This window comes from Alosa pseudoharengus, unplaced genomic scaffold (genome assembly GCF_046254945.1).
Source record: "Alosa pseudoharengus isolate Yale_2024_CS ecotype anadromous, Long Island Sound unplaced genomic scaffold, YU_APseudo_1.1 YU_APseudo_1.1_scf_9, whole genome shotgun sequence".
Taxonomy (NCBI): Eukaryota; Metazoa; Chordata; class Actinopteri; order Clupeiformes; family Clupeidae; genus Alosa; species Alosa pseudoharengus.
In genome coordinates, this window is record NW_027468881.1 from 30,894,519 (window position 1) to 30,905,949 (window position 11,431).

An 11,431-nucleotide genomic window follows, 5' to 3' on the forward strand; every position below is an offset into this window, starting at 1 on the left:
ACCAGACTCTCCAGACTTCACTTCAACTTTCGATTTTTTTTTCCAGTTCATTTTTTTAGATATCAGACAAACACAAACATCTCAACAAATGTCTGCTCATGATGGTTTAATAGTATTTTTCAACATCCTTAACATAGCCTATATGTTCTCTTTAGAGTTTGCTTTTAGCTCTTTCAGCATGACACTTTATTTAAAAAAAATTACAATAGGCTATTATAAATTATACATTTTTGGCGACTGATGGTCTATTTACCACAGAAACAGATAATTTCATAAATAAAATAAAATGCAATGTGCATTTAAGAGCATACATACTCAGAGAGATCTGGGACACTTCTGAATTACCTACAGTATTTCCAAATACAAGTGCACTTCTGGCAACCAACACACTTGTCTGCAAATTCACTGATACAGAAATTAACCATTTGCTTGTATTAGAAAAATATTGTGACTACACCTATAAGAAAATACCACATCTTTGGATGACCACTTCAGTTAATTCAGTTAACTCACATCAAAGAAGAGCGTATCAATCGGTCCATTTGAGGCTAGTCTTTTGTGAGGGTCTCTTTGCTCATCCCCTCATCTTTCTGTGTGTGTCTGTGTGTGTGTGTGTGTGTGTGTGCGTGTGTGTGAGTGAGTGAGTGAGTGAGTGAGTGTGTGTGTGCGTGTGTTTGAGCCTTCACCCTGCCACCTGACTCCAGCAGGGGGCGCTCTCACACCAACAGAGGATTGTCCAGCACGGCCACGCCAGCAGCCACCCCTCCATCGTCGTGCTCAGAGCTCTTGGTCCTCAGTAGGTGACCCACACACTCATTCATCACCATCTCCTTCCCCTGTCTGCAGGAAAAAAAACAGATGAAACATGAAACATGACCCAGATTGACCCAGGTGGGCACGGCCTCGAGGACAGAGGCCATAATACTCGTCTATATTCAGCAGTTATTAGCTGTGATAGTCACAAAATAAATTGTATATTCCAAACTCATTCATTCAGACTCATTCATTATTGTATGGAAAGTAGGTAGTAAAGGGCCAGGGTAAAGAGACAGCGCTGAAGTAAAGAGGCAGCACTACTAACGAGAAAAAAAAAGAATAAAGCCTAAATAAAAACCTATAAATATATATAACCTCTTCATGGAGTTTCCCTGTTGTGTTGTGTTTACCTGACATACGCCCCAAAGACCCCCAGTTCACTCAGGCATGTGCAGAGTTTGAGGGTCGCACCAGGCCTGAGCAGGTAATTCTGGACCGGGCAGGGTCGGATCTTGTCCATCAGGATGTAGGCTGTCCTCTCGGAGCCCTCCGTCATGCCCTCCAACACCTGACATATTTCTTGGCCGTAAATGTTGTTTCCTTTGAATTACAAAAGAGACCCACCCCGGGACATTGAAAGTCTGGATATACACATCAACACAGTAGAGGTAGAAAGGTATGGTGGGCATGGTGGATCAAACTTAGGATCCTTGTGCTTTTTCTAGACGTGTTGAGAAATCTGGAGAAATCTGTTGAGTCTCACCTCCTCCTTCTCTTTGGGGTTTCAGGACATAATGGTCAGGTTTGGCCAAAGCCATGGCAACAGTCTTGTCTCCTTCTGCTCCCTGCAGGAGATTTCAAGGGGGAAAAGAAGGTACTTTAAATCACGAACTAGACAAGTTTAGGTGAAATATGTTAGCTGAGGTAAAAACTTCTGATATTTCAGTCTATAACCGAATGAGGTTTGAGCTAAGGCAGTCATACTAGTACTTCCTGTTTGGGTGGCTCCACTTTTTTAAAACAGCCCACAGGCAGATCCCACTCCATTATAGTGAGACATTTCTTTTTTTTTTTTTTTTTAAAAACCCTATTTTGAAGAATCCTTTTTTTTTTTTTGAAAACTGTAAAATCATTAACAAAACCTTAAGGCCAAGGCACAAACTAACCACACATGCACATTACACACAGACAGATAAAAAGAAAACACTTTTGAGAGAGGTGTTTCCTGACCACGTCAAGAGTGTAGAGTCCAGCAAAGGTGGCTCTGATCTGGGCCACGACATCCGGCTGGTCTGGAAAGAAGCGCTCCAGCACCCCGGGGCGGGCCAGCTCCTGCTGCACCTTCTTGGTGCCGGCCAGATGGGTGCCAATGTCAGGACACTTCACCGCCAGCGACCTCTCCATCATCAGACGCACGTCCCAGCTCTGCAAGACAGTGGAGCAAGTTGCATGAGTACACCACCAGCAAGCAGCCAGAAATCCCATATAACAAAAGATACTGTTCACATGCGTATCTATCATATCTATTACATGAGATCACAAACATTATAAAGATAGCTATAGGTGTAATTAAATCAGACACCGCAGCATATTGTTTACTGTTTACTGTTGAGTTTACTAACTGAAACAAATGGACGTCATAGACAACCAAAAGCTTTGCGCATCAATACTCTCGGCTCTCTATGTCAACTATAACAATTGAACAAAAGTTGAACATTTCTATCCAGACCTGTGGACTAGTGTAGTTCTGAGGCATGTATCCATTCCGGAAGTACACAACCGCCACTTCTTTTCCATCACTAAGAGTATAAATGGGTTAACAATTGGTTTCAATTGGTTTACAACTGGTTAACAATTAGTTAACAAATAGTTAACAATACATTTAAGCAGTGCAGGCAAAACACTCTGTTGATATCACATGAATACTTACACAAATAGTCTCTTATTCTGATCCAAAGACCCAGTTTTGGACACATCCTCAAACTGTCGTCGGATGACAGGGATATTTCTATGCAAGCAGATGTATAGAAAAATCAACAGCAAATCAATGTTGTCACCAATTTAGAAATGTTAACTTTACTGTTAACTTTACTACATTTAGAGATGTCTACTTTAAAGTTTACTTAACTACAGCCTCATACTGAATGAAATAAGATCTTAGTGATTTCAGTACAAAAGCATACTATGATTACATAAACTTATTTACCTGCTCCAAAGTTCATTCTCTACATAACGATGATCAAAGATGTTCCTCTGGACATCTTCCACTAAAAACATGACAACGGCTCTGTAATGAAATATTCATATTTGTGAATTATTTACCATCATACCAAATCAGCTGATTTTAGTATGGCAGTAGCGTCTTTCATTTCTGAAACCCTGACAACAATCGGACAGAGGTTCATCTGATATGATGTTCATCTGATATCTGATCATCTGAAATATCTCTTATGGATATCAAGAAAATACGCCTTTCTTTCAAACTCACTTTCCTGAACCATAAAGCTCCCAGGCTTTGGTTAACCCCTTTGCTAGTCCTGCTGCAGGGTTGTTGTCAAGGATTTTCTCCCGCTCATCCAGTCGATCTGCCACCTTAAGAATGTGCCTAGAGAATGAACACAGACATGCATCATCACATCCACATTCAAAAACATTATATTTAAAACTGAGACCGAAAAACAGCAATTTCAGAGGCATAAAGTGCTTTCCAGAAAATCACTTGATTTATTTAGAAGTTTTGGTTACACTTTACTTGACAGTATCGACATAAGAGTGAAATGACACTGTCATGAAAGAGTCATAAACAAGTCATACACGTTTATGACATAACGCTTCTGTTATTAAGTGACATTTGGTTTTTGTCAAAACAAGTTAGGATTAGGATTAGGGTTAGGTTTACGGTTAGGGTTAGGATTAGGGTTAGAGGTTATGTTTCATGTGTCGTGACAGTGTCATGTGTTCATGACAGTGTCATGTCACTCTTATGTCGATACTGTCAAGTTTTTTTTTTTTTCAAATACATTTTATGACCATACCGATGAACATCTGGTGTACGTGAGGAGAGACCACCAAAGCTTGCAGCAATAGTGTTGATCTCTATCTGTTTCAGGGATGTCCCACCATCTTCACCTTGGTCCAGCATGTAGTCTGACCGATTAAGACCAAGGACAATTGACTTGTGGAGAAAAAAAAACAATAGATCTTTATGTTTGTAATAGAGGAGGTCATTCAACAGCATTGGACAGCTGACATAAAAACAATGGCAAACTCCTAATAAGAAGCACCAGGCACTATTAAATCGCTAACAATACACGTGCAGTACAAGTTTAGAAACACCTGTATGAAGTCAGCATTTAAAACATGATTTTTTTTTTCTTTATTACCTGAGCATGGCCCTCTTTAAGAACCTGTTTATGTATGTTGAATAGCTTTGCCGTAAATTCATCCACTTTGATTGTACTGTTTAAAAAAAGGGAAAATAAAAAGCAATGTAAGAACTAATCTTATTACCAACATATAATGTATAATCACAGACTTAATTATTATTAATCTTATACCAGTCTCACATGCATTCATTTTACAAAAGTTACATAAATCATTGTTTAAGTGATATCGGCAGGGTGCGATTTGTGTAAAAACCAGAGGGGGGGATGATTTTGAATAAATTTGTAAAGGACGCTTTACTAAATATGAAGTAGCATGAATCGATATGAGGGGCAGAGGGGGATAAATGTTGTCCCCCCCGACAATAAAAATAATTTAGCAGAGGTAGGGATAGGAAAACCAGAGGGGGGGAAATCCTCACCATCCCCCCCTACAAATCGCACCCTGGATATCGGGGTATAATAATCTTAGACTTCTTTGTGTCTGAACTACAAGGAGATCGGGTCTTTGATTGACCACCATCGTTGATTTAGTTTCTTACACTGCTGTAGCAAAAATTGCCATCACCACCTTCAGCCATACTCTCCAATAATAAGCTCTCATAAGATCCGTTTGGTCTGTATAGTAAACCTACAGAATGTATCGCCCCGTACCTTGCGAGAGCCTCCTCCAGGAAGTCTGGATTCTGGCTGATCTTGTCCACCAAGAGATTGAAATGCACCTGCACAGCCAAGGCCTGCTGGAAGAGCGCTCTAGGAACTGGAGAGGGGAAGAGCGTGAAAGGAGCGAAGCCTACCACCTGCAACCCAACATTTACAGAGAGAGAGAGAAAGATTTTATTGGCAATAAACAATAAGGTATCCACAAACATTCACACACACACACATGGTTTTAGGCTCTCAGAAGACAGCATGTTCCAGCTGCCCATCGGGACGGAATAAATGGCCCTTAATCCAGGGACAAAACAGTGGTGTAAAATTCCAGGCGTGTCTGTGTATTCATAACGCCTGCATGGGTAGCAGAGCACTAATCCACTGCTTTTCCTAATTTGTTGTTTTGTTGTTAATGGAGCTAAAATCTAGGAACATACTTTGTTTCAGAGGATATGTGTCTATGACTTTTTATGTGGAAATCGTGTTTTTCACTCATCTCTGATTTCAACACTTAAAAATAGTCCACCATCATTGTAATATTCTGCTGAGAAACAGTGACAGCTTTCTACACATGCAATTCTTCCATAACTGAAACCAGAAAGGATTAGATGAGGCTTTTCCAAACATACCTCCGAGGCATTGGGTGTTTCTTTCGTCCGCATTAAGATTCCATTCATAAGAGCAGCATCTTTTGCTATCTCCTCGAGTTTCTTAATTAGAAATTCATTTCTCAGTACGTGCTCGGGAATCCCTGGGGTGGCCATGATCCCAAAAAGGAGGCAAAATGAGTTGATATCCCCTTGCGAATGCGTTCGCAGGAATTAGTGCTGCTGGCCAGTTCTGCAACGGACGAATGACATGTTAGAACTGGAATGTCTTGTAGACATAGTGTGCACAGGTGAGAAGCAGATTAAAACAGTCACCATGACAAGTCACTAAACGAGTGTACTATGAAGTTATGCCTACGGCGAATGACTAGAATAAGCATCCATACTTTCAAACGTTGCAGTTTCACTGTAACCACTGACTGTCTAACGTTTGATCTCTTGAGGCTATGAACATCAAGATTGAATTATGTTAAAGTTACTTAAACATCTAAGTTGTATCCAATGAAAACAGACAAATATCACATGATAAGCATTTCATACCTGGCTCCTGTCTCGTGCAAGGTGTGCTTTCTCCTCGACCCTTCAGCTGTGTTTTGTATCGCCACAGAACAATGTTTAATTAGTTTGAAGTGAATTAACACCAGTTACACTCCGTGAAAATAAATTTGCAGTGCAGGAGTCCAGTATGATCCCTGGGATTTCAATCCGCAGCAGCATTTGTGAATGAAGGTTTCGGTTTAACACGACAGCCAATGAATGGCAAGACATTCGAACCCGGAAACAGGAAGGAATAATGACGCAATTTTAAAGAGACAAGTCTTATTTATTCTAGTATACAAATTACTGAGCAGGTTAAAAAGTGATATCTAAACTGCGAGAAAAATATACCAGGACTTCCTTGTGACAACGCGTGAGAACTAAATCACAAAAAGTCTAGACGTCCTTTGAAATGGTCGCTTTTACCAAACAGGTTAGCTTTGCATTCGGGCTAAATAACGTTATGTGAGATAACCAACAGGTAAGGCCTGTAGAGTGCCGTAATTCATCTAACCCCATTCAGTAATATATTCCATACCATTTGATCATGCACGATAGGTCTGATCAGCATGTCAAACATACACTTTGTGTGTCCACAACCTGCATTGACATCCCTGTCACCCATCCCCTCATTTTACTTTATGGAGACATATTCACTGAGGACATTTCTTGTTTCATAGAATAATAGTCCATAGGATAATGAAAGTGAAATGGGAAGTAGCCTAGGCTAATAATAAAGACGTTTGGTGTCCGTCTACATTGCCAGGCCTAATTCACAAATTATGAAAGTGGTCCTTTAGATGGCGACAGAGGACCAGATGCTTCTCCTGCTGAAATTCTGTCACACCAGACAGAACACCAGACAGACACCAGCACTGCTATAGCCTCTTTACACCCTGTCCCTGACCCTCAAGAAGGTTCCCCAGTGTTAATGTGTACGATTATCAGTGGTTTTCTTGAAATAGTTTATTTCTCAAATTACGTCTAGGATCCATCTACACTAACACTACAATGCATCATAAATAAAATGTGGTTTTAGAGTAAAACCAGTCATAACTACTTCCACAAGGTCTTCCACAAATGCCCCTAAGGGCAGTGACCTCCATTGCCATTATTCCAAAACAATGCTTTAAAGATCTGGCACGTGGCACACAGCACTGAACGTTGAGTCTTGATGTCCTCCTAGAGGGGGTCTGTGACCAGGCCGCACCACAACACGGTGTGGCAGGACACCGAAGGGTTGCTCAAGTGCTTGGCCTGATGCCAGTGGGGGCACTTGACAGGATTCTCGAGTATCTCTTATTGCCAAGCACAACACAAACAGTTCCAACCCCACTGACCCCTGTGGGTCATATATGGGGATGGTGGAAGGGGACAGAGGAAGGAACAAGGAGCTGCCGAGAGTTGGCATCTTAAGCCAGCTGGATGTCTCCGTAGCCACCACCAAGCAGCCAGACTATAAAGTCATCAGCTGACATGGGTTTATTGGCGGGAAAGATCTTGTCGAAGGATATCCCATACTGATGGCTTTTAATGTGATCCCACGAATGCAGTGATAAACAGACACAAGTAGGCCTACACGTGCTATACTGAAGGAATACTCAACAATTTAAACTACTTTATCTTTGACACTTGGTTTACGGGTTACGGATTGTTTTGGATTGCACAGCCATCCTGTCTTTTTTTATGTGTGTGTACAGTTGTTGTTTTCACAAATGCACACCGGTTCCGTTAAAGTGCTTGACTAGTGCACGCATCCAAGAGAGATGTCTCTGCCGGCCCGACCAGTTGCCACGGGAGACAGGTGTGAGCCTGTCCCATTGGGGCCCTTGGAGTGAGCCGGAGACAGAGGCTCAAACAATCCCAGAATTCCCTGGCTCTTTGATGCGGTGTCCCTGTGGAATGCTGGTCATGGTTAACAGAGATATTGGAGCACTTCAAGCCGACTCCTCGACTGGCACTAGCCAGACTGCCCCAAATCTCTCCTCCAGGTCGGAGCTCCAGTTGCTTTTCCTATTGCCTCATCCCCTCTGTGCATTCGTGGAAAGACAACAGCAAATGGCTGTTAACATTGTCAGAGCCAGAAGGGATGTTTACAGCCAAGGCACAAGCATGTGTGTGACCTCATCAAATACTGTAGCTTAAGAAAATCAAGTTACAATTTTATAAGACATATAAGGATCAAATGAAATGTATTGTTATAGGTAATGAGTAGTGGTTAATGACAAACAGAACAGTATTTACTATAAACTGAAAAACTGTTCAAACTGTCAGTTCAAAACTTTTAATTAGGAATATATAAATTAATTCTGACAAAGTACAATGAAGCTACCATTATACTAAAGGCTTTTGTATAAATGAAGACGTTAAATTAAAGGGGATGATAAAACAACTGAATAAAAACACAATTCAGGACCATGTTGAGGAGGTTAATCCATCTTTTGTTTGTTAAGCTGGTGTGGGCCCAAGGCCTTGTTAACCCTGTCCGTCTTTCCTGAGCTTACCAAGTGGCAACAGTGGGATTGTGGAGGCATGGCGGTAGTGTATCATAGTCTGCCTGGTTTCTAAGTTTAAAATGTTTACGTGAGCGTGTGGCTATTGTTCTGGTTCAGGCGTCAGGGTTTGGGGAGGGGGTTGAAGAGATATGTCGCTGTCAAAACGTGCTCTAAAATAGAAAGACAGCTGTAGGTGCTCATATCAGCGTGTGTGTGTGTGTGTGTGTGTTTGTGTTTGTGCGTGTGTTTGTGTGTGTGTGTGAGAGAGAGAGAGAGAGAGAGAGAGATAGTGTGTGTGTGTGTGTGTGTGTGAGAGAGAGAGAGATAGATAGAGTGTGTGTGTGTCTGTGTGTGTGTGTGTGTGTGAGAGAGAGATAGATTGTGTGTCTGTGTGTGTGCACATATGGGTGCGGGGACTCTGGGAGGGCTAGGACTAAAGGGACTGAGATCAGATCTGACACAACGCAGGCAGGACAGAGTCTGGAGCTAGGGGAGTAATACAACTGGTATTTCACTTCAACAAGTTGCTAAATGACTGATTATCTTTGTTTTGTTCACTTGTTGAGTTTGCTGACAGGGAGGAGTACAGGGTAGATTTGAAGTGTGAAGGAGTGTGGCATGCACCAAAATTGGCCCCAGTAGTCTGTTTCATATCAGTCACAGTGAGTTGTCTGTCATGAAAGAGAAGACAAATTACTGCCAAAGTATGCTGGAATTAAGCCCCATCCTAGATTCATATGTACATGGCAGTGGGAGAGAGGGCTTTCCATTCAAACACATCACTCCAAACAGCAGCTCCTATCTGGCCACTGTTTAACAAACTGAACATAATCATGTGATTGGATTGAGATGGCAAGAGTAGATGGAAAGATTTGATCAGTCCGGCACTATTGCTGTATTTTAATCCCATCCCATGGCTATGTAAATATGGGGTTAAATAATTCTGGGTCTCTGTTTTAGGAGATAAGCCCGCTGGCATTCAGAGCAGTGAATGTGCCAAAATTGTGACACAGGTTGGTGATTCCTATAACTGGACCATGAGATGAGATCAACTGTCCAGAACATCAGTGGCCAGATGAGCATGAGTAGTGTGTTTTATGCAGCATGCGGTGTAGTAAATGTTGTGTTCACTTTTTTTGGGGGGTGTATAGTTTATCAGAAAATTGAGAGCCAGATCAGTTAATGCATTTTGCACAGTGTAGCCAGTCATATTTCCCCATAACCCAAACAAGAAGAGCATGGGAGTTAGATAAAACTGTGACTCGTTTTAGCTGTGCTAAACTAATCCATGCAACTGGAGTTTATTAGGATTTTGATAATGTTCCTAACATCATTTTACAGTTCATTAGTATTCTGATAATATTCTTAACTTTCTATTCAAATCGTTGTGCTTTCAATTCCCTTGACATTTTACCCTAACATGTTCCTTGTGCATATCTATAAAGATCCTCACAAATGTGTTTCACGTGTCTCCCTCGTAACTGATGTGACAGATTTAAAAGTGCACATCCACATTAGCCCCATAGAAATCTGATGTCCCATGTATAGAGATGTAATAAACTAGTACCTTAGGAGGGCAGCCATTTTCTGGTGTTCCTAGAGGTTCTAAGGCTCTTAACCCATAGGCCCTTGGCAGACACCGTGTCTATCTCTGATTGGAATGTGGGCTATTAGGAATGGGAGTTGTATTCTCATCTATTTTAGGCGACTCTGGTAGGTCTGGTCTCTACACAAGGACACTTATCTCCACTTTGACTCTCAAGGTCGTGATGTATTGGGGTCGCCAGTCAAACAACAAACACCTTCTGAAGGTTATAATTCACCAAAAAATATAATATTGATATTTGCCATGTTGCATCTTGAATGAAATATGCAACATGACAAGAGAATGAGAAAAGAAGTCACACCAAGCCGCCCAATGAACATAGACATCTTTCACAACTGCAGATGTAAAAGGTCCATGTGTGTGTATGGGCTATTTTAAATAAGATACTAAATGTAGCGCATGGAAATAGGATGAGTAGTTTCAGCAGCGCTTCATAGCTGCAGACCTTTTTGGATGGGCTTCTATTGTGTCCAACACCAGCCCATTTGGTCATCTAGTCTTTTTTATTCATGCTATTTTCACACTGATGTGCTGTGAGACAATATTATCAGATCCCATTAAATGCTGAATTGACATTTTGTCATTCTTACATGGTAAAAGCTTCAGAGCTTCAGAGCCAACATCATACAGGTCAGCCATATTTAAACAGCTAAAATATAGCCTATCTGCTATTAATGTAGGCCTACATCATGCTATGGAAACCTTAGAACAACCATGTTGCCTCCACTATGTTTCAATTGTAATTTTGCAATTAGTTTAGATATTATGAATTTAGAATTATGATTTACAAAATCTAATTTACAAACATTCACATGCTGAATGTCCTGGGTTATGAAAGGTTAATATATTGCTTTGCATTAAAACATTTTCTCACACTGCAAATCACATCCTTGAGGTAATGCTTGCCTGCATCTCTCCATCTGATTACAATATAAATCTCAGATGGACACAAGAGTGTTTTAAAAATAACCAGCTTACAGTCGGTTTGTGCGCCGAGACAGAAATGCCTCTTGCCTTTTGTGACGGTCCGTGGCAGGCATACGGGAACGGCCAATGAACTATCGAGGACTGAAGACACATGGAGATTTCTGACATATCTCCACTAACCCTGACCTTGAGTGAGACAATAAAAGGGGATCAGTCCCAAATGCTCGGGCCAAACTGGTGTGTGCGCTCTAAGGTTAGTACGGCGATGCTTGCGCTTTGCGTTGTGCCTTCTGAGGCATTCTCACAACTGTTTTACCTGAAGTTTTGTATTCTTAAAAAAAATGCAAGAGATCTTGCAAGAAATTATTAATTGTCTAAATAACTCCTTTGAGGGTTTTTGTTTCAGTAGAAAAAAAAAAACCAGAGGCGCACTCAAGGGCTTGATTCTAATACAAATTTGTATTG

At 41.2% G+C, this 11,431-nt stretch overlaps 1 protein-coding gene across 1 annotated transcript; it reads right to left on the reverse strand.

The window, feature by feature from the left end:
• Nucleotides 1-81: 81 nt before the first annotated feature.
• On the reverse strand, nucleotides 82-6,137 carry gss (glutathione synthetase). Its single transcript, XM_076275855.1, has 13 exons — nucleotides 5,942-6,137; nucleotides 5,423-5,633; nucleotides 4,794-4,939; nucleotides 4,140-4,215; nucleotides 3,792-3,931; nucleotides 3,245-3,361; nucleotides 2,963-3,043; nucleotides 2,687-2,764; nucleotides 2,486-2,555; nucleotides 1,987-2,181; nucleotides 1,520-1,601; nucleotides 1,167-1,356; nucleotides 82-840 (listed from the first exon to the last, which is right to left on the reverse strand). The coding sequence occupies exons 2-13, from the start codon at nucleotides 5,555-5,557 to the stop codon at nucleotides 717-719; spliced, it is 1,434 nt and encodes a 477-aa protein (XP_076131970.1). The 5' UTR covers nucleotides 5,558-5,633; nucleotides 5,942-6,137; the 3' UTR covers nucleotides 82-716.
• Nucleotides 6,138-11,431: the final 5,294 nt, after the last annotated feature.

Excerpts from the sequence above, each read along its gene's own strand:
- gss (XM_076275855.1), bottom strand. The coding sequence starts at position 5,557 with ATGGCCACCCCAGGGATTCCCGAGCACGTACTGAGAAATGAATTTCTA. Across the intron at positions 3,362-3,791 it reads CGTACACCAGATGTTCATCG|GCACATTCTTAAGGTGGCAG; the intron begins GTATGGTCATAA and ends TTCATTCTCTAG. Across the intron at positions 1,602-1,986 it reads GACTCTACACTCTTGACGTG|GGAGCAGAAGGAGACAAGAC; the intron begins GTCAGGAAACAC and ends AATCTCCTGCAG.